This window comes from Phalacrocorax aristotelis, chromosome 3 (assembly GCF_949628215.1).
Source record: "Phalacrocorax aristotelis chromosome 3, bGulAri2.1, whole genome shotgun sequence".
Taxonomy (NCBI): domain Eukaryota; kingdom Metazoa; phylum Chordata; class Aves; order Suliformes; family Phalacrocoracidae; genus Phalacrocorax; species Phalacrocorax aristotelis.
In genome coordinates this window covers 127,383,283-127,407,749 of record NC_134278.1, presented here as the reverse complement: position 1 = coordinate 127,407,749, position 24,467 = coordinate 127,383,283, and the positions used below count along the sequence as shown (strand labels likewise).

The 24,467-nt window shown below is 40.0% G+C and overlaps 1 protein-coding gene across 1 annotated transcript in view; it reads right to left on the bottom strand.

The window, feature by feature from the left end:
* The window catches only part of COG2 (component of oligomeric golgi complex 2), a 32,399-nt gene extending 8,217 nt beyond the window's left edge, over nt 1-24,182 (bottom strand). The window contains exons 1-14 of the mRNA XM_075089526.1: nt 23,982-24,182; nt 23,055-23,216; nt 22,201-22,266; nt 21,172-21,252; nt 20,443-20,546; nt 19,053-19,161; nt 17,251-17,430; nt 14,097-14,221; nt 12,663-12,789; nt 8,209-8,348; nt 4,885-4,946; nt 3,498-3,649; nt 1,874-2,074; nt 988-1,060 (exon numbers count right to left, since the gene is read on the bottom strand). Coding sequence (XP_074945627.1) covers nt 988-1,060; nt 1,874-2,074; nt 3,498-3,649; nt 4,885-4,946; nt 8,209-8,348; nt 12,663-12,789; nt 14,097-14,221; nt 17,251-17,430; nt 19,053-19,161; nt 20,443-20,546; nt 21,172-21,252; nt 22,201-22,266; nt 23,055-23,216; nt 23,982-24,053 — 1,654 coding nt within the window. The 5' untranslated portion in view covers nt 24,054-24,182. The remainder of the gene's footprint in view (nt 1-987; nt 1,061-1,873; nt 2,075-3,497; nt 3,650-4,884; nt 4,947-8,208; nt 8,349-12,662; nt 12,790-14,096; nt 14,222-17,250; nt 17,431-19,052; nt 19,162-20,442; nt 20,547-21,171; nt 21,253-22,200; nt 22,267-23,054; nt 23,217-23,981) is intronic.
* Between the last annotated feature and the right edge of the window lie 285 nt (nt 24,183-24,467).

Below are 24,467 nucleotides of genomic sequence, written 5' to 3'. Positions count from 1 at the left end.
CTACCTCTCTTATGGACTTGGACATCTACCAATAATCCTGATTTAGAGATTTAAGTGGAATTCACAGTGCAGAACTTCCGGCTATACTTGAGGAGCGGGACTAGTTCACTCACCCAGCTACATGCCTGGCACAGGCTGCCCAGAGAGGTGGGGGAGTCGCCATCTCTGGAGGTATTTAAAAGACGTGCAGACGTGGCATGTCAGGGCATGGTTTAGGAAACATGGTGGTGTTGGGTTGACACTTGGACTTGATGGTTCTAGAGGTCTTTTCCAACCTTAATGATTCTGTGATTCTATGCCTGGCTTTAATCACTAAATTAAAATCAGACTCCATGTTTCACACACAAAAAAATGAAAACAAACCTCCAGGAAAAAAGAGGCTAAATACTTAATTGCTTCTGTCCTCCAAAGCTAAGGTATTTAACTATGAAACTTTGATAACTTTCCTCCTTACATGATTCATCTGGCCAGAGGGAGAAAAATCTTTTTAGAAAAATATTTTAGCTCCAGCTGTGTAACGCAAAGCCTCTCCTTAATTATTCCCCATTTCCTTTACCAGCAGGAGTTTAAAGATATGGTATGAATCTTCTAGTCTAAGGTTCCCCACTTCCTGGAGAAGCATCCTAATTACCGGACAATCACAACTTCAAAAAAAAAAAATCCCCAACAAAACCCAAACAAAACCACCCCAAAAAAGCCCCACCCAAAAACCCCAAACCAGCCCCACAAAAAAAGAAAACCCCAAACTGAAAACCCAAAGCACTTCCAACTCACTCAATTTTAACCAAATCTTTTCCAGACTCAGCATGTCTGTTCAAGATAGTTTCTGTTTAACAATTTAAACCCAAAGCAAGCTTCATTAAGTAATAAAAGCATGGGTATTCTCAAAATTTTCATTGTAAATAATGAAACTGTATGTAAAAGCTGATTTTGTTTGGTTGGCAGAGGGATTTAGGGGAAAGGGACTGAATTCAGTCTCAGCTTTACCTGCAATACAAGATATGTTCTTGAAGCCAATCATCTCAAGTTTTGGCTTAATCATTTCTAAGATGTCAGGAATCTGAACAAAAAACCCAAGAGAGATACGGTCAGGTTATAAACACATTTTAATTACTATTCTTACATTCTGTAACTTTCCAGTGCATCAAAAGACACCTTCAATCTTTTCTATATTTTTACTGCATTTGTGGGAAACCAGTACTAGAAGAACACAATATTCACAAGGATTAGGGCCTATGCACTAAATCCCCAACCTCACTATTGCCCTCAGAGGAAATAATTTAGAATTAAGAAATTATCATCAACCCAGATGCAATTTACAACTTCACGAATTACAGCAATTGCAGCCTTATTGACCATGGAAGTCATCCCTACTGGAAGAAAATTAATACCCTGTGTCTCTTTTCAAGATTCTGGATCATTAGTAAAGTATAATCATGATGATAAAAGATTTTTCAACTCAAAGACTAAAACCAGTGAACATTTAAAAAAGAACAAAATATTTATGCTGAAAAATGCTCCACACTCCAAGCCACAACAGAGATTTTTGCTAGCAAAGGTAAGATTCTGACACAGTGATGGTTTGCACCAAAAATGAGCAGAAATGTTTTAAGGGTTAAGTCCAGCGGCTCCTGATAAAAAGTTTAAATGCCTGAAGTGGTTTCTCTCTAATCTGCCACTCCAAATAAGCACAGAGTAGGCCATTTACTTCAGGTGATATTTTCTAAACCAGACTATAGTTTTAGCATTTAAGATTAAAAAATGCTTTATGATACATTATTTCTAACAATTTAACGTCCTTAACAAGGTGCCAAACAATACTGGCACATAGATCAAGGAGGACTCTTTTGTAAGTAAAGTCAAAAGCACAAACCTGATCCTGGAGTTTGTCCAGATCTGCAGCAACATATACCAACTGAGTACTAGATATAGAAGGCAACGGCTGACTTTCTGGAGAAGACCCATTGCCTTGGTCCTCACTAGGGTTGAGGCTTACAGAAGACTCCTTTCTACCAGCTGGCACAGATTTTTTGCTTTCCTTTGTATTCTCACTGGAAATGGGCCTTACAGAAACCTGAAACATCAAATGGAGATGTGAACCCTAGGAACAGTAAAGGCAGTTGAAATTGGACAAACAGGAACAGTATATAAAGGATTTGTAAGTTCTCAGCATTAGAATGCCACACTGACAAGGACATTAGCATTCTTAAATTGCATGTAAAAAATATTTTTAAAACTCTTTTTGGTGCACTATGGAGTTTGATGATTTGGAGCAAATGTGTCACTGCAATAGAGGGCAGCCCAGCCGTACAGCAATTTTCACCTGTGTGGTGTCCAAATGAACTACTGCACTGGAGGAACATGCAAGACCAAAAGCCTGATCATTGCCTGCTTTGCAGAAACACAGTCTATTTTCATATGCTGGAGTACAAAAATCATAACCATTCACTGCTGTCAAACAACCCCCTTCTCCCACCTCCTCAAGCCCTCTGCTGTCAGGCATGTGCTTCACTCAACTACTGTTTTAACACTGGTCCTTATCAGTACTTCATGAGCCAATTTACCTGAGAGAACTGAGTCACTGAGTCTTAAAAAAAGGACAAAGGGAGACCTTACTGCTGTCTTCAACTACCTAAGGGGCATGTATAAAGCAGATGGAATCAGACTTTTCCTTGAGGTACAGTGACAGAGTAAGAAGCAATGGACATGAACTGTAGCAAGGGAAATTCTGATCAAATACAAGGAAAAAGTGATCAGTTATTGGGCCAGGATTCCCAGAGAGGCATGGAATTGCCATCTTTGGATATAGTCAAAATGCAACTTGAAAAGGCTCTGCACAACCTTACCCAAGATGGCCCTGTTTTGAGCAGGAATTGGGACCAGATGACATTCTAAAGTCCCTTTAAACCCCCATTACTCTATCATGCTGCCTTTCTATGACACAAGAAAGAGGGAGAAACTTGTATGGCTGGGAGCAGGGAGTAGAAAAGCAAGGTAAAACTTCTCCTGCTCAGAAGCAGAGAATCACTGATGTTGAGTCAGTTGCCCATGAAACTTCCAGTTTTACAGTCTCAACACTGAGCAACTGATCCAGATTAACCTACCCCTTCCCCTCCGCCTATTATTTTTTTTTTGCAGGGTTAGTTTTCACCTGGCTCAGTTTCACAACCTTGTTCACTGTATCAACTGTATCAACAGAACAAAACCAAAAGATTGTGGCTACTTCTTTCAGTGGCAGAGGCAGCCTTAAGCATACATGGAAGTACAGCCTGGGCAACCACCAGACAGTAATACTGCAGCAGCACTGATATTTCTATTTAATAACATTATTTTGCAGTGATATTTTTTATAAAACAAACTCATCAACTGGTTGAAAGTTAAAGAATGTTAAGTTCAGAAAGAAAGCACTTAAAAAGAGGTCACACACTTTGTTTCAGAAGGTCTCTTACTGATGGGCATACCCCAACACCAAAACCCTAAGCATGCTGTCCTCTTACCTCACCAATGAACACAGAGTAGCGTGCCAAAATTTGCAGACTAAGTTTCCACAGACGGTGGGCTAATAGCGGTAAAAACATTTGATCTGACCAGCACCTCAGAAGACTCATCCAGACCATGTGAGTGGCCAAAAGACAGTATGAGCTGCCAGCTAGAAACAATCAGATAACAAAGGTCAAGTTCCTAAGCACATTTAAAACGATGTAACATCAGTGTAATTGCATTTTAAAAAAAAAAAAAAAGGTAAAAAAGTCTTCCAAAGAGACAAAGATATCAAAGAGGATTTATTAAGCATTGTCTGAAACGAACTCCTAAAACACTAGCTCCTCATTGCTTTAGATTTCAAATTCCACTAGGTCTTGCTGTAGCTATGCAGGCAAAAGCAATAAATGAGAAATCACCTTCAACAAAGGCAGGAACAGCTTGGCCAAATAATCCACTTCAGGAGATAACATTTCCAGCATAATGTTTGGCTGTCTTATGAAGAAGTTATATTAGACATGCTTGCCAGCCATAACAGTAACGCTCCCTTAGCACTAAACTACTACTCCTGTCACAGCTATATCCGAGATATCTGCTAGAAATAATTATTTAAAACACAGTAGGAATATCCATATTTAAACCAAATAATTTTAGAGCAGTTCATGCACTAACATTTTATAGCATACAATTAGAGAGCTAAGGAACACGTCAGCAAGTTCCAGGCAAACGCCTTGAAGGGGTAGAATTTATGCATTTCATCTCCATTAGGATTTTTTTTCTCCTTGATCTCTTCAGAGACCATGTGTGCATCTACACACACATTTATGTGGCTCTTACCTAAGTTCTTCATAAGTATTTACTCTGTTAACTGAAGTAAGTTTTTCTGATTACAATATACTTCTAATAAATATACCAGGTTTTCCCTTCCACGCTAACCCTTCCTGTGCATACCTCCTCATCTGCTCATAGATCAAGGTAGGTTTTGGAGCAGACACCAACATTATAAACCATAGCAAGGCTAAATGCTGCCAACGGATAGTAATTTTCGCCTCTGCATAGCCCTGCAACAGTTAAGAAAAATATGCCAGTAACACAGCATAGCCTTTTGGTTGTCACGTAGAGGATGCCAAGTGCCAGTTTAGTTCCTCCCTGCACTGAGGGGATAGTTCCGCAGCTATGTTAGTGGCTGCTGCCAAAAGGAGTGTTTTTAGAAAGTGATCACTGAGCAGTACTTTCACATTGCCTTCTCTATAAAATTGTATTACACTGTTTAATCAGTTCATTGGGAAACAGAAAGCTCATGTGAACCCGTGGGATGCGTGTTACTAAATACTCAGGCAGTAACCACTGCTGTTTACCAATTCCTTCACAACAGAGAAGTTATTTTTTGCAATAGAAGTTTACCTGGTGCTTCCTCTAGTGTATCTGAAAGTGCTTCTTCTAAGGCCCCTGCTATTTCTCTGAACCTGAAACACATAAAAGTTTTGAATATTACAATTCAACAGCTGCTTAAATTGATGCCAAACTATTTTTCAATGTTTATTTCAATATTATTTCAATGTGGTATCAACGCACATACACAGATTTTAAACATGGGGTTATTTTTGCCCAACATAAATTGGGATATAAACCAGACCACCATTCAAACACTTGAAAGAGAACCTTTGACATTTTACAGGCAGATACGAAGCTTATACTCTGGGAAATTATTAAAGTCACGGTTGCAAACATTATCAAAATGATAGCTCACAGTGTCAAGTCCCCACCTTTTTTGAGGCGTGAATTTTTTTTTTGTTCCTGTTTTTAAACTAAAAGTGAACACATTGTGTCACACTTGCTTTAGCTGACCTTCAGATCTGGCGTGTGACACTGGAGCCTTCAGCTTTCTACATGTTTGTTAATGAACCGTGGCATAAGGTTCTGCAAACAGTTCTGTACCTGATAAAAATCAATAGTTCCTCACAGGATGCTTTGACCTCTTTTTTTTTTTTGAAAAAAATCACCCTTCAAAGTAAAAAAAAAAAATCCCTCCTCCCAGTTTTTTAGGTATAAGAGCAAAGCTAATATTAAAACTTCTGATACTTCTCCATATTTAAAGCACACTGGATAAAACATAGTATTTCCCTTACCTAAAAATTGTCAAGCAAAATCTGCACAAAATTCTTCTTTAACCAGGTTTTCCCTCTAAATGCTGAGACAAAGCTATCATTTTAAGCTCCCCTATAGACAGTCCTGTTATTGGTTTCCCCTTTCTTGCTTTTAGGTGCATGAGAGGAACTCTGTAAGCCTTCCTATCAAACTTACTGATTACGAACCTGTAGGGCTCCTCTTAAAGCCTCTTAACTGTCATCTGTAGAACAGGGGCCCACCCAGCTTTTCTGGTTCAAACTCCTAATGGAATAGGTGCATGTTCAGCAACTAAACATGTTTTTACAAATATTTGGGAAATGGCTTCAAAACCTCATTCTTGCCCATGCACTTCCACCAACGGAGTACTGTCTTTAAGAGAAAAGGATTTAAGAATGGAATCAGATTTTTAACAACGGCATTATTTTTGCTGAATGTTTCTTACGTAGGAAAAAAACTTCCCCAATGTGGGGTTCACTACAGTTCAACGATCAGTTGTACTGACATAACTGAAGGAATGGCAAGGGAAAGAGTTACTGGGGCTGTTTGTGCGAGCACTGCTACAGGAGAAATGCCTGTACACCCCTCTGTTCCTCAAAAGAGCATTTGTAAAGGCTTTAGTAAAGGCTGATTGTTCTGGGTAATTTCTGTGATTGAAAAAAGAAAAAAAAAAAAACCAGCAATCTTAACTATAAATGCCATAGTGTGAGATAATACTTCAGTAAAAATCCTGTATGACTTAAGGATATTAACATACAAAGAAAAAGCTTCCCTGATATGTAATGAATATGTTGCATTATTTTGACAGTTGTGCGCTAAATACGTGGGCACTTCCCAAAGTTATCAGATTATTCCAGTATATAGGAATAATCTGGTGAAAGATGAACCAGCTGCTGTTATCCAACCATTTATTGACATAGTGCACTATTTATAGTATCTTGAATTAAAGGAAGATGATTTTTTTAAAAAGTTTTTTTTTTAATCAGAGCTCAAAATACCTCAGGGGAAAGAACATTTTTGAACAGAGAGAATATGCTGAAGCTCCATTTCAATTTTATGAGCAAGAGTATCAAAGTTTGATCAAGTGGTCACTTACTAGAAAAGCTGCACATTCAGAAACAAAAGGGGCAGACTCACAGACCTACACATCTGTTAAAAGGTTCATAATGGCTACAGTTCCATGGACACTTTTAGTCTGGGCACTCAGCACGGCTACTGTAGCGAGTACTGCTGCCCTTTCCCTTGGGCCAGCACGAATACTTGTACAGTTAAGTGGTTTGGAGAATTGACTGCAGTTGAACACCAGCCTTTTTTTTTGCCCAGGGTAAAGATCCTCATATCAGTTCACTACACAGCTGCAGGAACAGATGTGCAAGCAAAAAAACCAAACCAGGACGCCAAGAGGCTGGGCTACATTTTACAAAACACAGTGAACCACAAAAAACTAAGACCCTGCTCCCAGCTGCATGCTCCTGCCATTGATCTTATATTAGCTCCAGCACTCATAAGATTCCTGGATGGGATTTTTCAGCAGCAATGTGGATTTATCCTGGATTAAAGAAACTGTATAACTGTGAATATGATTGTACTGTTATTGCCAGTTACAGAATCATGCAATAAAAAAGGCCACTAAAGCGATCTGGGTTGAAAACAAACATCAGTTTCTCCCCCCTCTCTTTTGGAAATTCTACAGGTTGTTTTTTTCTTTTTGAGGTTTTTCTTTTTGTGTGTTTTGGGTTTTTTGTTTGTTTTAAGAGATTCCCAGAAGATTTTGGGCCAAGAAAGATCACACACAGCACACTTAGGTCACAGCAGACTTCATCAACAGTTCTCTTTCTTGCCTGGAGGCTTGCTATCCAGCCCTGAAATCAGACTACACTTTCTAAAAATACGGTTTTTATATTCTGGTTTTTTCCTTTCATTAAAATTCTAGCATTACAAGAATTAAAATGGGGCTTTCTTTGGTCTTTCTGCTCTCTTCCAGCTGCAAGATCTGCAAAGGTAATACTATAGGTACATCAGGCCTGCTGGAAAAGTAAGTTAAAACTTATTGCTTAGCTCCTCAGGAAAAGGGCAGAGTAGGGCAATCTTTGGGAAGGCAATGCTACAATACCCAGCACTTTACAGAGTACACCCTATGAGACAAAAAGGACGACAGATCCTTGGCTAGATCTGGAAAAGCTGCAAGTTGTCAAGTCTAATTCTGTATTTCTAAGAACGACAGACTTATTCCTTCATAGTAAGTATTCCTCTGGATTTGCACAAGTTGCATCCTTCAACATACAGTTTAGTTTCAGGGACAGTGGAGGGAAAGAATTTGAAACAAGATTTCAAGACTTATCTAGACCTGTTCCTGAAAGTCTTGCGAGTAGCATATCAAATTCGGTGTAACAAGAACACGGTACATATTGAAGAGTAGCTGGCTGTGATTTTGCTAAATTGCTGAAAGATATATAAAAGTTACTTGACTTAGTAACTGAATTCATAGTTTGACTTGTACTGTGATTTGCTGACAAACAAAACTTTGAACAATGAGATCTGACCCCAAGGCAGATCATCTTGCTGTGACTGACTGAACCCTGCAAAAAAATGCATACTAACCTTATTTGAAAATATACAGGCAAATTCCATTTGTTGTTAAAGCTGTGGTAAGAGGGATGAGATCTTAACCGTTTCACGCTGGCCTGGGAGCCACACTGTCGTTCAAATTTTCGTACAAAATCCATACTAGTGGTGTACTTCTGCAGAAAGAGAATGAGCATTCTGATCACGTACAGGGTCCCAGCAAAGAAGAAAGGCCGCCACCCATTCAGCAGAACTCCTGTACCACACTCCACTTAAGTTCAGGGTTCAAAATCGGCTGACACCACCCCATCACCTAATTGCACAAGGCTAAAATCTTGGACTGCAGTGAAACCGAAACCAATTAACTAGTAGGTGTTATCCCACGATAAGAAAAGCTAGTGCAGGACACTTCCAGAAAGTATAAAATTATCCAAGTACCCTGAACAACAGAAGTGATCGGAGAGATGCATTGGTATTTCTGAGCTGATTCACTGAACAACAGCGCTGCACAGAACTAAGAACAGAGTCAGTCTCAGGAGGTAAAGGGATAGAACAAATAGAAATAGTCAGGCGTAAAACCCAGAAGTACACATAACCAAACACACATGAGAATGAAAGCATGATATTTTTCCTGTCATATAGGACCTGTATTACAGGAATTGCTAAAACTGTTTCCCTAAAAATATGTTTTGCAAACACCAAATATTTGCAGAAGAACTTTAAACAATTTCAGATTAACTTTATCCAGTTGTATACTTCTAATAAGTTGTTTATGAATAGTATTAAGTCAGTTGCAAGCAAAGAAAAACTACATTAATCTTCAAATACACTTTGGGCTTACTCTCAACAGTAACTTACTAACACCCTGAAAGTAAATGAAATAATAAATTAAATCATACACAAAGCAGAATGCAAACACTTGAGTGAAAAACAGAAGCAAAATACTGCACAGAAGTATTCTTTCACACAAAACAGACTGTGCTAACAGAATACAAAGGTTACAGAAGAAATCAATGTAGTCAAAATATGGCTACAGTTAAAATCTACCTCTCTGCAGTGAAAAATAGTTTGGCTTATGTCAAGTTTCTTCTATAAAAAAAGAAGTAGAAAACATCCATAAAAACTATCATACATGCTCATTAAGCCACTGCTGAATTAATCAAATAAGCCTGACTGAATCTCTCAGTCCTTCTGACTTCACTGCGTTAAGAGCAGCAGCAGGGTTGTAGCAGCAGGGCTTTTACCAAAACCAGAGAACTACACGAGTGATGTGACTGTACCTCTTAGGAAGCAGCGGAACATTGTCAGGAGAAGCCCCTGAGTTGCTGCTTATAGGTTCTGCTCTCAGAAACATTCCTGCGACCACAGGACACGCACTGACACAGCATGCTTTTGTGTTGCGTAGCTCAGTAAGTTCATAACTTTCTGTTAAGACTATAATTACAGCATTTTTTCTTGTGGTATGGCAGTTTCAGGGTATCCAAATGGTATTCTGGAAATTGCACACAAAAGCTTTTAGGTAACTGCTTTTCTTCCAACGGGGCTGTATCCATAACATGATGGAACCGTAAAAGCTATGGCAGTTAAATCCAGAATGAGTAACAGATTAGAGCTCTTTCAGGCCTCATTTCTTAGACAATAAACCCAGTGCTGCAAAAAGGCAAACAAGCCCGAGTACTGCTCACAGCTCTGGAGCCCTCAGCACAAGGACATGGACCTGTTGGAGCAGGTCCAGAGGAGGGACACAAAAATGACCCGAGGGCTGGAGCACCTCTCCTGCGAGGACGGGCTGAGAGACTTGGGGTTGTTCAGCCTGGAGAAGAGAAGGCTGCGGGGAGACCTTATTGCGGCCTTCCAGTACTTAAAGGGGGGCTGTAGGAAGGATGGGGCAACCTCTTTAGCAAGGCCTGTTCTGACAGGACAAGGGGTGATGGTTTTAAACTAAAGGAGGGTAGATTTAGACTGGATATAAGGAAAAGATTTTTTACTCTGTGGGTGGTGAAACACTAGAACAGGTTGCCCAGAGAGGTGGGAGATGCCCCATCCCTGGAAACATTCAAGGCCAGGTTGGACGGGGCTCTGAGCAACCTGATCTGGTTGGAGATGTCCCTGCTCACTGCAGGGGGTTGGACTGGATGGCCTCTAAAGGTGCCTTCCAGCCTAAACCATTCTATGATTCTAAGCCACTAATGCTCTGCTACCTTAAATATTAGTCAGAGATATAAACCAAACATTCTGAAAAGGACCTATCACTTTCGAAATAGAAGACACCTCAAGAGACATTTATCTAGTTACCAATAACATTATATCCAAGAGAGGGAACTAACTGCAAGATTGGTTCCCATTTCAGCTTCCAGGATTGGATTGTTGACTGCACAAAGTTATTTAAGAGAAGCTAAAGTGGGAAACAAAATGGAGCAATTTTCAAACACGGGAATGTAAACTTAACAGTCGCAAATGGATGTTTAGGGATAGAAGTAGTATCCTTTTCAGATGCCTGTAAATCTACAAGTCTGACTCGGAAATAAGGGCACAACAACCTGAAGCAATTAAAAAAAAAAAAAGGACAAATTCTGCACAATAGTTATTTTCACGTACATGCTTAACGTGGCCAGTCTGATTTTTACTGGATTAAAAAAATAAAATATTTTCCATTCCTCCCTCTACATCTAAAAACCTAACAGATAATACTGCATATTCCAACTTCTCAGCATTAAACCTGTACATATATGCATATGCAAACAAGCCTGGAGAAAGACTTTTCTGCATTTCTATCAACTTAGGAAACAGAGCTAGAAGATTACTGTCTAAAATCTGTGTTGCATTACTTGGATTATCAGCAGCGCAGAAACAATTTTAAAGTGCCTCCACCCTCAATTCAGAACTATTAGCCTTTTGACAGATAGAATTGCACTTTTATACACTTAGCATTTCAACTTCTTATTGATTTTTAGAGAAAATATTTTAAGGATTTAGACTGAGTCACTTAAGTAGTCAAAAGCAGTCTGAAAAGTACATCAGACTTACTACATGATTTACTTGAAAGCAGTGGGGTGATACTGGGTTTTTATGGTTTTGGTTTTTTAAACAAACTCAATGGTACTGTTGGTCAATATCAGCTTAGTATAAGATGACAGCCTTTTAAAAATAATTCATTTAAAACAGCAAACCAAGTATTTCTGAAGAAAAAATACATTCTTGTGAAAACCAAGGAGCACAGATGACAAAAGCCCAGCACGGCTCACAATCTGCAGCATGCAGGGCATTAGGCATAGAAACTTTATAGGAAACTGAGAAGCATTCTCATAGGGGAGGGGGAAACACCCTATAATGTCATTTGCATCGCATTACCACAACTTTCTCCAACATCCTCATCATTTGCTTCTTATTCAGAGCCAGCCCTGCAAACACTCACCATTGTGCCTGCCTGCCTTCAAATATTCAATGTATCTGTATGAAATAGATCTTAAATTCCAAGAAAAATATAAGTATTTAGTAAAAGCAGTTCTGCATGAACACAAGAAGAATCATTTGCCTCATAAGCCTCCACCAGCAATCCAACATTTCCCTAAGTCTTTTGTCCTGACCACCTACTATGCCTGCCATCTCCAACTAGGAAACAAAAGGTTTCACACTAATCATAAGTCAAGCTGCAAGGAAAAAAAATCCAAATATTTCAGCAACCCTGGTTAAATACAGACACACAGAACATGAAGAGAAGCAGAAAGCTCACCCTTTCTACTTGTGACATACTAATAAAGTACTGCCAGAGCCAATCTTCATCCTAGACCAAGATATCTGTTTCAACATCACTGAAAGATTATCTTTTAGAGGCAGAGCAGCACTGCCAATGATGAAAATATGAGAGTGACAAATACTTGAAACTCATTTTATAATGCAAGCTCCCTTCATAATTGTTTGCGGTACCAGAGAAAATACTTCTTTTACGTTCTGAAACTTATCACACTGCCTCCAAATGTTTTTGGTTCTTTTAGCTGACTTGTGTTTCTCATCACAACATACTCTGCAGTACGGAAAAAGAGGAAAAGCTAAACAAGCAAATGAAACAAAGAACTTTTTTTAACCTTCCCATAATACGGGGCAAGTTGTACCCCAGGTATTTAACCTTACAGTCCCTCCTATACAGAAGTCCCAGTCTTGGGTGAACACTGGAGTCATCCACTCCTGCCTTAATTTATGTTGCAGTTCTACAACTAAGAACGTATGTCTACTCCTAAAAGAAATATTAAGCCCAAATTCACATGACCAAATGGCTTCCAATAACTTCTGTATGAACTTTCCTGACAAACTTGAGGGGAGAATTAATTACTCTAAAAATTAAATCAAATTATTTGAGATAACCTCCTCTCCTGACCTATGCAGCAACATGAATTTACACAGAAGCAGCAGGGAAAAGCCAGAGAACACGACTCATTCAATTCTTGTGTGTGTCAAAGGAATCACAAATGGAAAAAATGAAAATTAATTACCTCATGAAATACATCTGGGTTTCCAGGGTTAAACAGTGATGGCAATTTCTCTTCTAAACCGTGTACTATTTCTGGCCACACTGAATTCACCAGGAAATCATATCCAGGAACAATATCTGCTTTTTCACTGAAATAAAATGGCAATTATTCCATGGTTATATTTTACTACCAGGCTTCTATTTGGAGGTAGGGATAACTAAAGAGACATGCACTGCATTAGACAAAACGCAATTAAGGTTTTCTCATAGGTACGCTGATTCCCTTAAACTGTTCTTCCTTCCAGCTTTTTTTATCTGATCCCACAGACTCATCAAATGCAAGGCATTTTTTATAATTCTCAAAGTGTTTTAAAACTTTATTAGTTAAACATTTTGCAAGTTTGTCTGGAAAATGAGTACATTTCAGCTCACAACTTCTATTCTTACTTGTATATTTCAAGTTTTAACAGCTCCAAACTTCAAAGAGGTACCAAGTAGGACTGTGAATAACGCAATGGAAAGAAGCAGAACTTTTAATAATTGTTCCAAGCTGTATTTATACATGATATTGTACTTCGAAGTGAAAGATTAAAAGCTACCTTGATTATGAAAATTTATAAATTGAAAGCAGAAGAGATACAAGTATTTAATTCAAGTTCAGTACACCACAGTATAAAGTAGAAACGTTCCATTATTAAGAAGGAAGATTAAAACTTGCTGAAGGATTAAAGGAATTGAAGTGTTAGTAAAACTTAGGAGTCATAAAAAGCTCAGCAATGGATGACTAATTAGAAAAGTAATTCTACAGTCCCTAGGGGCTACATCCATAGTTCTGCTAATTACAGCAGTCTAGTATATTAACCAGCCTGCAAACAGATGAACAAATGATACAATTCAATAGACCTGAATTATTTAAACTTCAAAACAGGCAATTTAATTGCATAAGGAATTAAGCACTTTTGGAGAAGACAGTGGAAGCACTACACAAATCAATTAAACCTGTAGTTCCAGTACATGCAATACATCAGTCAAACCTCTGGGGATCATCCCTACTTTTCCGATGTACACTAACAATGCATTAAGTTTTGAACTTACATGTTTTAGTAGCTTTATTATGCCCTTCTCCTTGGATGAAGTGTACAATTATGTTTCATGGATCCAAAAAAACAAGGTATCTGACACATTTTATTATGAACAGTACTCAGTTCTACTACTGAAATACAGGATTCTCTTCGCCTCCTCTGAAGGTCTGGGCCGCACCAGAACAAACAAGGAAGTTTGTTCACTGTTTTGTTTTGAAAGGCACACATGACAGAAAAACCAAATTTGACTATGAACCTTCAGGAAAGGCCAGATAAATAGTTTGCACATGGAAGCTAATTATGCATAACATTTCAGAAGTATATGATACTTGCTGTAACTTCAGTGCAACCAAAAGAAATCCCAAGATATTTACCTTGAAATAGCTCCCCCCGTTACTTCACGCAAGAGACGGCAATGATGAGGAACAAACTCCAATAGCCTATTGTACATAGCCTGGAGGCCATTAGGATGAGACTGAACATACTGTTCCACAATAACCTGCCAGGAAGAGCTCCATGTTAAATGTCAGAAAAGTGAATATGGAATAGCATAATGAAAGACTCACAGTCTACTCCTTCAAAACTCCTTAACACCATAATCCCAAATATTGGGACAGTCAGTATATTACTTTTTTACGTTATAGTTTCTAAGTATCACTTGCCAGCTTGAATTATTAATTCCTTTAATGCAGCACTCCATCTGGCAAGACTGGCCACAAGAATGGGAATGAGCTTCTGGCTTTTAGAAGTTAGCCACTGTGTCTGGCTCTCCACCCACTGCACACATCACCGTCCCCTGAAGCAGCCTGCAAAGTTAAATGGGTGACTGGCAAAAGGTAATCAAACCTCAGAATAAAGTAAAAAATTCCTTCCAAATTTAGAGCTTGTTGGTCCAATCCCCAAGGCAGGTAAGTCAATAGCCAAGAACCTTCTGTGACAATGCTAAGCCTTTAACACTGCTGGCAAAGCAGTTTGTCAGGACAGTACCTCACATCCAGTGAAAAGGGGTTATCTCTGCCATAAAGAGAAGGCAGGCAATAGTCAGACAATACAGGAAAAGAACAATAGCTTGTATTTCTTGGTATTCTTCCACCTGTCTGAACACTTTTGCCTCTTGCTACATAAAGAAGTGGAATGGTACAGAAGCGTGGAAGGAATAGACACTGAGAAAAATCGAGTGCGGAAGATAACCTGTCCTCCACTATAGCAGTTGCTACAGCATTAGCAAACACCCAAAGGAAATTTGTCCTTCAGGACAGAGGTCACCACCGTTTGACTACCTCTCCCATCCAAAAGCCAGGAGCTGGCTTTGCTTTATAGATCTGTATGCCTACAAAGTAAAACCAGAATAATTTTACATGTTTCCTTTCGAACAGCAGAAAAGAAACATCCTACTGAATGATGTACAGCTCAGGTGTTACCAGACATACTATTCTTTCACAGGGAGGGGAAGGGGAAGGTAACAATTCCATCTCTTGTCTGCTAATGACATTGTTCAGTGGAAAAAAGGTCATTTCTTATCTCTATCTGGATTTGGAAGAACTCCTTCAGCAAAAGTTATACATATTAACTCTTCATTCACCTTGGTTGGAAACACTGTGGCAAGCAGCCACTAAAAAGGGAGCAAATACCTTAAGGTCACTTCTGTATTCATGCTCAGAAAGGCAGTCAGTGTAAGAAAAAGCAAATGTATTATTGCCTACAGAAAGATATCCAATACTTTTAGAAACAATGTTCACATTGCTTTATGGGTCTTAATAAAAATGTCATCTCTATAAGCAGTCTCATTTTTTTTTTGTAAAATGCCAGTAGAGAACAAACTGTTTTAAATATCCTGAAAGCAGAACAGAGTACCTCACATCATAACATGCCTCTCATAGTTTACTGAGCAAAGAGAATGTTATTAAATACCTCGATTTAAAGAGTAATGACAGTAAAAAAATCTTGACAGCAAAAAGAAAGACCCATCAATGGCATAACCTGGGACTCAAAGCCACTGAAACGTGCTCTGTATTACAGAGGCAACGATGAGGGGAAGATCTATTCTACCTTCTGTTAACATGCATAAATTCAAGCAAGCGTATATTTGCAATCACCAAGGCAGCTCCTGTACTTCACAGTTTTATCTCCCTACAGGAGCAGGAAAATTAATCCTGCTGAAAGATTCATAATGCTAGTTTCAGAACAACTTTATAGCCCTGGCGCTGGCCCAGTTTAACAACTTCTTTAAGGACAGTGAATTTAATGCATTTATGAAATACCCTGACAATCTAGTGAAAGCCAGGGAAATGCCTGGAACAGGGCTACAGTTACCACTAGTAATGACATTGTAAAAGGACACTTATTTGGATCTCAGTAGTGAGCAAATATCGCCTGAAATGATACGGAATCATTACCTGACCTGGACATAATTCCCAACACACTGATGAAAAGAGTCAAAAGAAGTCTTGGTATTACAGCAACATCACTTCAGCACAAACCTGGTTTATGAAGTCATTTCAAACACAGCAGACTATCAAATAGCTTAAAATGAATCTTTAGATTTTTACTTGAAGTTTGAAACTAGAGTTACCACAATAGAATTTTGGGTCCTTAAAAGTGTTTTCAGTGGCAACTGCAGGTGTGCTGACACACAAGAAAATCTGACTGACTTGCTGACTGTGACACTGTTGTGGCAGGTTACTGTCTGAACTTGTTTTTGGAGTAATTACATTACCACCAACCACAAGAAAAAGAAAAAACGAACTAGTGTAGACTGGTCACCAACTGCTCAGGCCAGAAGAAGCGGTAAGAACAGTGCTCCAAGAAGGTGAGGAGCCATTTTACAGGTAGCAGCAAAAGTTGCAGAGTCAAGAGAATTTGCAGAATGCCCCCTAATTTCAGAAAATTCAGCCAGTACTTTCTGGCTGGTCCAACTTGGTACTGTGAATTGATGGCCTACTAAAATCAGTTTGTCATCAGCTGAGAAACTGGCCATCTGACACATTTTTCCCCACCAGACAACAGCAAATGCTTCCCTAACAAACACTTGTTCCAGCTCCTGCTAATGTCCTGTTCCAGCTGGGAACTGCAGAAACTGCTTCTTCATACAATGGAAAGAAAAGGACAGTACACTAAGGACTATTTTTGCTGCATTTGCCTGCTCCTGAGCCAGCCATGGAGAAATGCAAACTCCAGATCTGATCCAGTTCCCACAGACGCACCCTGGTCCAGAATAAACTGGATTTTACTCCAGGCATATGCTTGGTTTAAGGTTTGTTTTTTGAATTCCTCACCCCAAGGAAAATATAGGTTAGAAAAAGGATCACAGCTGGATATAACCTGAAACTAATGACAGGCAGATAGAGAATTCCTCCATCCTTTTTTCTTAAACAGCAACAACAAACAAATTGACACTGTGGTGGGGCCCAGTTCTGCTCTCTCCACAAAGGCTTTTAGAAGCTGCTAATGAAAGCTGAAGGTTAACAGGAAAAATAAGAAAAAGCAATTGATTTACAAACTTGCTTAGGTTTCTTGATTTTATCTTACCTCATCTATATAAGGTTTTACAAGCACTTGACCAACTAATGCCTCTGCGTCTCGTGTTTTGTCAATTGTTGCATAAGTGCGAAGACAGTGACGAATTATGTCAACATTTGAAGTTTGAAGGCCTTCCAAGAGCAGTCCTTCCAGAGACTGCTGCAACATAGCTGTTATTCCAGCTATACGCTACGAAAAGAAATGGAATATAGTAATAAAAAAAACAAAAAATCAAAGCCTCGTTATCACCACGGAAGTAAATTCTTCCAAAAATACCTAATTCAGGTTCCATTTTATTTTGAAAGATGCACAAGTTTTGATAGCTGCCAGCATCAGATGAATATTAACACAAGCTGAAGAGGTTACTGATGCTATTTAACACAGTGATAATACACAAAAGTCACCAGGGATAACAACTGCAGCATTTACCCCTCATTGTCAAAACACAATAGTGTGTTCCCAGCACTACTTGTCAAATTACTGCAAACCAAAGACACTGAGTGACGCTGATGGGGGGGGAAAAAACAAAAAAAAAAAGACAGGCCATTAGATCCTTTCTGGCTTCTGCCAAACAGCTGCTTCAGTCAACATACATTCTCCCATTTGCTAACCATTGTTCCTCATCTCCTGCAACATCTCTTCCACCAGACCCAACTCCCTGCTACGCTCCCTGCAGATATACGCTTAGCCCAAAATGGTCCCTTACAACTCAGTATTTGAAGCAAGTTCAGCAACACGCATTACTTTAATCACAGCTGAACTACCACTTTAACACGTCAAAATTTTTTCTCTGGTCTTTTGTATGCTACATCGTGTCCATTCATCCCAAAACGATTCTTTAAATAGACACAGAATTTGTTCTGAACACGCAAAGCCCATAACCCACTTGCTAACTAGTCACGAAAACTATGATCTGACGACCCTTAGCAACACCAGGTACAGGACAGAAGCCCTGGCACGCATTGTTGAGGAAGCCACACACAAAGGTCCTCCCACCATAAATACTACCCTGTTGCTCACACTTCTGTTGCTATCCATGTTTGATAACTGAGTGGCCAGAACAGTCTTCTAAACTGCCTGTGCATCAACGTGGTACCATGGAAGTCTTGAGCTGAAACACATTTATATTGCCAACAGACATATAGTGAAAAACTGGAACTATGAACTACCTAGTGAGCTCAAAAGCCATCAAGAATGTCAGCTCCATGCTACTCAGCTTAAAGCATTACCCTGCCTCCATATTCACACTACCTGCCTTTAAGCACCAGTCTTCATTTGTTCCCTCTCTCCGATGAACAGACAGAACAGAAAAAAATACATCAACCCATTTTTTACAGTAGACAGTTATTACAAACAGAAGAGTAGGGAGATTAGCCTACCAGCCTGAACAGCCAGAGTTAGGCAACAAATTTCACCAAAAGACAAAGTTGTATATATTCAAGCCAGCCACTTTGGAGGCACATTCCATTTATATTCTGGTCTGTACGCTGCAGCTAACAAACCCAACATAAATCTCTAGAACTAGGCCTCAATATCAGCAAGCAGACAAACCGCAAGATACATTAGGCTGACAAAAATGTCTTATTTCCTGTTCCTATTCTAAGTAATTTATCCTAAAGAAGTTAGCAAACAAAGCATAAACCCTCAGAAGACACAATACTTCTAGTCGACTGACAAAAATTACCACTTGAAACTCATTTTCCCCCATAAATCAATTCAGTAAAACTCCATGGAAACAGGCATTTTTCTTCCAACTGTACTGGTTTTGCTTCATCCTACAAGTGTTAAGCTGGCTATCATGCAACACTTACTGGTCTCACTTTGTCCAGAAGGGGCATTCCTTTGCTTTGTACTGCATGAAATTGTAGTTGATTGAATTCTGTGGCAATTCTTTCTAAAACCTGTCCAGTTAAAAGCGGGCTAGAAGAGAGGCGACACAAAATGAGAACACACAGTTAGATCCTTTCAAATCAACTCACTTTTCCTCTGCACCAGATAGATAACGCTCTCCCCCATTTTTTGTGGTTTAATCTAAATATTTGGAATTCTGACAGGTACTACTATAATTATTGCAATCATGCAATAATAATCTGGAACAGACTACGTGATTAGAGCTGTTTTGGAGCTACTAAGATAAGAAGTGGGTGAAGCAGAAGCTGAGAGGAACATAAGAAGCCGCGTCAGCAGTATGAAGCACTGTTTTCTTTATGGTAGTGCTGCTTATTGTCACGTGAAAAGGCAGTCTTACAGCTCATACTGCAGTAAGTGCTCTTCGCCAGCTACATTTGTTTATTTACCCTTTCTGTAAGGGGTAAAACTAATGACAGCTACCTCTACAGAAACAGTCCTACCCTTCTCAGGTCTATATAGTCCCAATAATTCGCCAAATTTTCAGCCACTTTAGTGCAATCTGGCTTCAAAACATGATTCTGCAAAGTGCCTCACCCTGACTGAAAACATCTGCACATGCTTTGTCCCTCTAGGTATCAACCTACTCTTCTGCCTACCTCCCCCAACTCATTACCATGCGATCCAGTGAACTGAACTGAAGAGACAGTCTCATATACAAACAGGTTCATGAAATTGTCTTTTTCCTCCAGTGCAATTTGCATTTGCATCCCAGTCAATTATTTCAAGCACGTAGCTGGCACATCAGTTCCAAAACTGGCTGAAAGACATTTTCCATCTTTCAAAGACAGAGGGAGAGCACGCCTTCCATAAAGTTGTTAAGAAACAAAACCTGAGTCTGACTGGAATTTGTCACAAGTTCTCCTTCCACCAGAAGTATTACATGTGTGGCTTCCCTACCTCAGACTATTCTTGCAGGGAAAACAAGAAAAACTATTTCCCATTTTACTTCCAAATGATATTGAAGTAATCTGTACTGTAGAGAGTATTTCAGACATGACAGGATTAGTGACTTCCAAGAAAAAAAATAATAATTATTGGATGCAAATCTCAAAAAGGACACATTTACTGGAAGCACTAGAAGTAATTCAGAACTTTGGAGGCCGAGTTACATGTTCTGTGAATGACTGGTTTGCAGAAGACTAAACCTGAGAAAATACTAAAGTCAGTCACTTATTCCATCAGTTATGTTTCTCAAGATATATCCTATTATTTGTAAATTCGTCTACACCAATACAATGAAATTAAGTCTCATCAATTACAAACAGAACTGAACGTTTACATATTTTTTACCTGTTTCCCTCTAACGAGGACAACTCTTTAGTGCCTTGGGAATGTAGAATCTTCTCAATTTTCTCAACAGACTGAATGACATGAATAAGTCTCAGGACACACATCTGTAATTAAAGAAAGATTTTTCACGTCTGACCCCAATCCCAATTTACATTTCCTAACAGCCCTGAAGATATTTTGGATTTTTTTTTCAGGTTCCTCTCCACCCTCCCTCCACCCGCGGTGTTAAGGTCTCTCCTTCCATCTTAATACTTCAGTCATGTCTCAGTTGAAGCCTTGCTCACGTAAGTCCATAAAATCCCACAATGTTTGTCATAGATTTAGAACAGCTGTTCTTATCTCTGATTTTACCAAGTTAAGCACAAAGACAAACGTTAGTTCCTCCCCCCATATAAAAATTAAACTGCTGTATTTCAATTACATTCATAATAAACAACTTTATGTACTACCACAAGCAGAAACATGAGTAACCATAATTAAAAAAAGCCAATAAAACCAAACAGAAGTTTTTGCAAATAAAATAAAATAAAGATTTATGATCAGCTAGACACTGTAAAAATGAAGTCTGTCAATCAAAACGTCAATCATTATTTTTACAAGTGCAAAATCCTGCACAGCATACATCTAGACAGCCTAAAACTATTAAAATCTCATTTTCTCTGGGTTAATGGCAAGAACAATAGTTGCCCTCATGAGGATCTTTCCGAGGTAATCACTCGTCTATTGTACCTTTTTTCTTCTAATATCTTCCTGTTTAGTCATTCGGTCATCTACTGCTTGAATTCCTTCACTGACACATGCCTTAAGGCTCTGTGAGAGAGAAAGTCGGTATGAAAAGTTGGCTTCCCATTTAAGGTTTAAAAAAAACCTTAACTCAAAAATCTAAACTTAAAACAGGAAACAGATTAATAAGAATGTAGGACAAATAAAAGCTACAGTACACCAACTGTCCTCTAAGTGAAAAAAACAGAAATGAGACTAAATAACCAAAGGTTTAACCTGCTCCTAAAGTACTGCCGTTACAAGTATGATTATCTCAACCAGAAGCATTCTTTTAGTACCTTATAGAGAACAAACCATCCTTCACCCAGAAATAAGCAATAAAACCAATATGACTCTACATCTTGAAAGTGAATTTATAAATCAGACTTAAGTAGCATTTTTCACAGAATATTTCTTTATGCTAACTGTGAACCTATTTTCTGTTTCAGACATGAAGGCTAAGATATTTTGAAGGCACATTTATGCAGCAAACATCCCTTTCCACCAGCTGCCACGACGAACAAAAATTGCCCTTCACCAAATACCAAGTCACTGTGGAAGAGTCAGAATGAGACCAACCTTCAAGAGGTAGATCTTTCACGGTTAAACCACAGGGCTGAGCAAAAAAGTCCTTAGTGGGACTCTGTTGTATCTGATTTATTTACTACCATCTTTAAGTTACTCAAATATGAACAGTTCAATATTTCACCCTACTCTTGTCTTGCAAGAGCCTGTTCATTTATCACATTTAACAAATCATTGATCTCTTCATTAAAAGGTACTATAAATAGTATAAATTTACTGCTTCTACAACTGCTTGAAAACACGCCTCTCTTACTACCGCTCTAAGAAGTCAATGACTTCTTCAAGGGAAGAGTGATCCTCTTCGAAGAGTTTATTATAATAATTATTATAATGAATAAAAGACATTCTATATATCATATGGAAGTGAGCTGAATTCCACCAAGCCGTGTATAATGGTTGTTTTGAGCATACCATAACTTCTTCCCTTAACTGTCCCAAGGGTACGGAAAGCTGATTAAGGGCCTTGTCCATGCCAACCTAAAGAAATTACCATAAAAACATTGATGACTTTTTTGATTAGTTCATATGTGAATTACTGACAAAGCCTAACATTTTACAGAAACAAAAAGAGAACTGACAAATGATACCTCCCTTTATAGTCTCGTTTTAAGTACAATGCAAAAATACGTTCCCTCAAGTACAGGGATAAAGATATCAGACCGCTCGCCACACAAAGCCAAAATAAAAGAAAACTCTGACCTATGGAAATTTTTCTTCCAATAAAAATGTTAAATCTCAGTCTTTGAACCTATATAATTGGAACCTGGTTGAACTAGAGTAAAAGAGCAGGATACACAGTGGACAAGACATTTCAATACGAAAACTATTAAAATTCTCAGTCAAGTAGCTGGGGTTTTTTAAGATATATTGACTGTATAATAAATATAAAGATTCCTGAAAGAATCCCCCAGAATGGCTTTATTTTATCTTTGCTATTCAATTTTAATGACTTATTTCCTTCAATTTTACTACTACTAGCTTTTTAAAAAAAAGGTTTGCCTTGAATCTAACTTCCTAATGAATTGATTTTTTGTTAAGACAAAAAGCATCTCTCAAACATTTATTATGGGACAACAGCAATTCTGTACAGCAGCTATATTCTACACTAACGATCTTTCAGTTTCTCTCAGTGCAAGGGGTCACAGTTTAAGATGTCTTAAATCTAGTAATGCCAAAATAAAACCACATACTTTTCATGTGAAAAATAAAAATCATACTAAAACGTGTTAAGTGTGAACTGCATAATGTAACTTAATAAGACTTACTAGATTTGTTGAGAGATTAACAAAATCTGCATAGTCCTTATTTATGAGTTCTACCATGGCAGTTTTAAGGAGTTTGTAATAGAGCTCCAGATCCTCCCTGAGCTCTTCCAACTGCACACGTTTCCTGCAGTCTGATACAAAGTGATCAACATCAAAATCCGGCTGAAAATGAAACAGGAAAGAGAGAAGGATGTAGGGAAAAAGTTCAAACCAGGGACACACCCCTCCCCACCCCCAAAATAAAGTATTCCATATGCCAGTGAGCCGACCAAAATAAAGGTCAGGGGGGCAAAAGGGCCCCTTAACGGAGTAGTTTCCAACGTTCCAAGGTCTTGATCTTTAATCTCAAAAGCACACGATGTCGTGCGTCTGGGTACCTAAGAAGACTAGCTCTCCAAAACACAGGTTTGTATATTCCTTGCATACAGTTTAAAGAAAGCCAACCAAACAAAAGCCGAAATACAGTATCAAGAACTACTTTAAGCTCTCTAAGGACCGAGGCCCGCCTGCGGCTTGGCTCCTCAGCACGCACCGCACGCCTGGGAGGACGCGCACCCCGGGCCTGCCCCAGGCGGGGCCTGCAGCACCGGCCCGGGCCAGCCGGCCGCAGACCTGCCGCCTCTCCCCTCGGGCGGGCCTCGGCCTCCCCTCCCCGCTCCGCGTCGAGCCTCGCCACACTCAGACGCGGCCCCTGCTCGGACACAGCCGGGGAGGTGCGAGGCAAGCCGCCCGCCTTCATGCAGGGCGCGGACCCCCCAGCCCCGCCCAGTCAGCGCTCCTCCCGGGGGCTCGGCCCGGGGAAAAAGCCGTGGCGGAGCTATAAGACCCCGACAGAGGCTCCGGACCCCCCAGGAAACCCGGAGCCCCCGCCTCAGGAGGCCCCCACGGGCCCCCAGCGCCCCGCCTGCCTCGGCAGCCCCCACCCACCTTCATGAACTCGTCCTTGTCAAAGCACAGGTTCTCGGGGCCCCGCGGCAGGTTCATCTTCTTCGCCTCCATGACCCGCGGTCCGGCAGGCCCAAGGCGGCGGCAGGCCCGGCCGCTGCCGCAGCACCGCCCCCCCGCCCCGCCAGCACGGCGGCGGCGGCCGGCAGCGGCGGGGCGGGCCAGACCGGAGCGTGCGCCCAGAGAGGCGCGGCGGCCCCCGCCGCCACGGCAGCGCCCCCTGGAGGGCTCCGAGCGGCTCCGCGGGCGGCAACGGGCGGGGCGGGCGGCAGCGATCCCAAAATGGCGGGGCGGCTTGTGGGTGCCAGCGTGTGGGACGCGGGGCTTTAAAGCTGGCCTTCCCACCCCCTTCAGAGGAAGTCCTCTGGTTCCTGCCGCTATGTAAAGTCAGGGCAGCTGGGCTGTGCTGCTGAAGGGGCGCCTGGTGCCCCACGGCAGGCACTGAGCACATAAAACTGACCCAGTAAA